The 3,997-nt window shown below is 36.8% G+C and overlaps 1 protein-coding gene across 2 annotated transcripts; it reads left to right on the forward strand.

Annotated features, from left to right (window-relative positions):
• Positions 1-731: 731 nt before the first annotated feature.
• Positions 732-3,217, forward strand: LOC113281496 (uncharacterized protein At3g27210-like). Of its 2 annotated transcripts, XM_026530266.1 has the most exons (4): positions 732-1,176; positions 2,314-2,391; positions 2,487-2,705; positions 2,793-3,217. In XM_026530266.1, exons 1-4 carry the CDS (start codon positions 966-968, stop codon positions 2,993-2,995), a joined length of 711 nt encoding a protein of 236 aa, XP_026386051.1. In that variant the 5' UTR covers positions 732-965; the 3' UTR covers positions 2,996-3,217. The 2 variants fall into 2 exon arrangements, with proteins under 2 accessions (XP_026386051.1, XP_026386050.1); XM_026530265.1 differs by having other exon boundaries at positions 734-1,176; positions 2,487-3,217.
• Positions 3,218-3,997: the final 780 nt, after the last annotated feature.

Genomic DNA, 3,997 nt, shown 5'->3' on the forward strand with positions numbered 1-3,997 from the left:
ATCCTTTTATACAGAAAAAGGATACAGTGTAATTTATACAGTAAGTCTGATTTATAAAGTAATTAAACAATCATCGTCCAATTGATCTCATATATACCAGTTTAATGCTGATAAACTTTTCTTAATTTGTCTTGCAGTCCTTTTTATGCTGATGCTGCTGTTGGTAGGTGCATAAATAAGTCTGTACAAACTATTAGTATTATTTGTTCATATAAAAACAAATTCTGTATTATTCATTAAAATAAGTCTAAAAGTTGTTTATACTTTTTCAAAGTAAAATCACTTTCACTGGGTCTTGGGTAGGGACAAATCTGTCTAGTTTCCGTAATGCATGGTAAATTTGGTAATCACACCCATTTCACCAATGGTGTTCATTCACCGGCATCGCTTGAACAATTCAACTGTAGAGATGGTTGTAATTTCCGGGAACGTTTCAAATTGCTATATGTGGCCGACTGTTATTCCGAAAAAGATGAGCGTTTCTAGTGCTAGCGTAGCATGCATATTGGGTGAATATCTGTTACTGCTACCAGCTTCATTGCAGTAAATGTCCAATTCCAAGGGCATGTCACGATGAATAAACCAACAGGAAGTCATACATACCCACCAATTTTTTAAAACTTTGTGTCAGATAAAAAGGAGTAACAAGAAGGCCCTTGCTAATTTATTTATTTATTTTTTAATTGGGTTTTCAACTTAAGACCCCACACATACTCCATTAATACACAAAACTTTGCTTTCTATAGCCAATCTGATTCATTTCTTTTATCATTTCAAAAGAGTTTTGAATACCTCTTTGATCTCCTTCCATTGTTGTTACCTAAACTACCCCTTTCTCTGTTCATCTTCTGTCTAACCCAAAAAAAAAAAAAGAAAAAAAGAAGAAGAAAGGATTTTGAAGCTTGTATGATCAACAAATGAGTAGTTTTTAAAAAAACATTGTGTTCATTGAGTAAAATTAAAACATGGGTTCTTGTGCTTCAGTTATAAAACAAGAAGATTCGGTTTCTAAGAGTAATAAAATGTTCTTAGTTTCATCACCTGTAAAGCAGCAGCAGCAGCAGCAAAAACAAGTCACTCAACAAGTCAATGGTGGTGGTCTGATCAATGATTTGGGTTCAAAGTATCCTTCAGCATCAACACCTCCTCCTTGGTATAAAACTCTAGGAGACTTAGGTAAGATCAATAGTCTTTTACCTTTTGGTTGTCATTTAATCATCATTCATGTCTGATTTTATTTTTTTTTAATTTTTTTTGAGTTGAGTTGATTTGATTAAATTAGCAAGTGGGGTACCTCTTCTGATCGTCTGTTTGTTTGATCTTGCTTGGGTTTTAGATATGGTTCTTGTTGTTGTTTGAGTTTGTTCTAGTAGTACGGTGTTTTTAAGATTCCTGAGATTGTTGGTCAATAACTTAGTATAATCAGTAGATCAGATTACGTTAGTTTTGGTTATATGTTGTAGCATGTTCAGCGGTTCAATATAAAATCTTACACCGGTTCACTTGGTATGGGAAACTGCAGTTGCTTTGGTAATAATCCTTGTTAGCGTTAATGCTTATTTGGAGAGTCTTAGATTGTTTTGAGATAAAACAAAGGTTAATTAAGAATTTAAGCACTGATATTTGCTAACCCCAACTGATCGACCTTGTTTAATTGGTTGGGGATTCAAAGGGGGGAGGAGATATCAGTCGAAAACTTCTTTTTTAAGGAAAGTGGAGATGGTCCACAGTTGTGTCCCAGTTCTTTAAACTACATTGTTATCAACTTAGGTGGGGATGGGGGCAATAGTTGCAAGGTTTGGAAGATGAAGGAAGGGGTGTATGTTAAGTGACAAGTGCAGGACATTTGGATATGGGTTTGGGTGGTGCCATGGAAATTGTTTGGGAACCTTGTGGACATATCAAAGAATGGGAGACAAATTCATGTGGTGCCAGCTCCTGGAAGGTTTATTATATGCTGCTACTCGTAAGGTTTCTGTAGAATGTTTAGGCCATTTACAAGATCATCTTTGTGTGATTATTAACAAACAAAATATTATGGACTAGGTAGTTTTGTTCATCTGTGACTCACATTTTTTCATTTAGAATATGGCTTCTCCAAAGGCAAAAATAATACGACTCCCAATTGGTTATAGGCTTCTTCATATTATTAGGAATTTTTACCATTTAATGTTTGAACTGTTTTCCCTTAGAATGATGTGATTTATCATTTATGAAGCTAACCTTGTTGTACATTGGTTAATCTTTCTTCTCCTGTGTATTCTGTGGTCCTATTTTGTACTTTGTTTGATTTTTGTCTTTGTGTCTTTGCAGGTAGTAAAGAAGAGACCTTCTTTGATTCTCAGGCTTGGTTAGATTCAGACTGTGATGACTTTTACAGTGTTAATGGAGGTAGGACCACCATAACTCTAGTGGTACGGAGTACGGAAGTGAATTTGTTTCTGTTTCGGTCAAGTATGTTTTCTAATTTATTCACTTCTTTGCAGAATTTACTCCCTCGGCCTCCCGTGGAAGTTCTCGTGGTAGTACTCCTTTACACCTGACAAGCTTCATGGGAACACCTCAACGTGCTAAATCTCCTTTATCAGAGAAAGCATTCAACTCGATACCCGAAACACGCTCAACAGAGAAGAGAAAGAAACTTGCTGATCTCTTTCGAGATAGTTTCGATGCTGGCAAAGCCTCTGATGACCAAAATGCTTCAGGTAAGCCTCTGATAGCATTTGGTATACTAGAAGTTGAAAAAACAAATAACCTTGATGACCCTCCCAAATCTTTAAATGAAACCCCAGTTTTGTCAGAAACAAATTCGGTATCCAGTAGTGAGAAGAGTCCTGATAGAATTCCCAAACCTGAGAAAGAGAAGTTAACTAAAGCTGTTCGACGCTGCCTGCCCAAAATGATTCCAAGCTGTAGTTCGGCTGAGAGAAAGAAGAGGCATAGCATGAGTCCCATCCGGAACGGAGGAGGAGTATATAACTCCACCATTGCTTGACTTCCTTTCCTTTCTTAGTTGGGGGTACTTCTATTTTCGTGTAAATGAAGAAAAGCCAGTATGTAAACAAGTGATTTTTATTAAGTTTTTCCAGTTCCATAGTAGGTTATACTAGTCGGATATAACTTAGGAATTTTTACTTTAATCTTCTGTGTTGCAAATGTAGTTGCAATCTATTTATTTACTCTTATATGATGCATATATCAGTTGCTACAACATTTACCAGCATCATGGGGGAAAGTATGATTCACTATATGTTTCTGTGGATCAATCTTCTTAGAACATTTTCCACCCCAGCAAGGTTTTGAGAGGGTGCAATTCTAGCTCACGCTCCATGTAATCATGCAAAAAATGAAAAATGGTAATAGTTGAAGGTCCAAGCTGCTCTATCCAGATGGAGCTGATGAAAAACCTTGTGTTGAAAATCCTCTGATTCGTGGATTTAGGGAGCTTGGTTGGTCCTATCTGTTATGGAACTGGCGGGATTCCTGTATTCGCTCTTCCCTCAGTTGTCTCAAAAAGAAGGGTGATCAAAAGCACCAGAATCCACACTAGCCATGATGGGCAAGTCTGGTTGGACCCTATCAATCAGTAGAGTTTGTAATGTGGCTAGTGTGGATTCTGGTGGTACTTTTTGGTTGTTCTTAACAAATCACCTTTCTCTTTGAGAGAATTGAGGAGATGTAATGTGTTGCATCCAAGCCAGGTGCTGAGTTGCAAGCTTGCAGTTGTGAACTAAATATGGGTCCCAAAATTGGTCTCGAAGAAAGAAATAAATAATGAAAAGAATTCCCCCCTGCCTAGCTGTGTAACTGCAATCGGTTCAGCTAATCTTTGTAGAAGAAAAAACTGAAACTTTGGTGAGTAGAATACAAAATTCTCTATCAATAAAAAAACAAAAAGAAAAGGGCAAAGTTCTATTTGCTAACATGGTGATGATAAGCAGTGTTGCAACAAGTGCTTTCCGTAGGCAAGCTGATAACATTAACTGTTGCAGTTTGG

The sequence above is a fragment of the Papaver somniferum genome, chromosome 5 (genome assembly GCF_003573695.1).
Source record: "Papaver somniferum cultivar HN1 chromosome 5, ASM357369v1, whole genome shotgun sequence".
Lineage (NCBI taxonomy): Eukaryota > Viridiplantae > Streptophyta > Magnoliopsida > Ranunculales > Papaveraceae > Papaver > Papaver somniferum.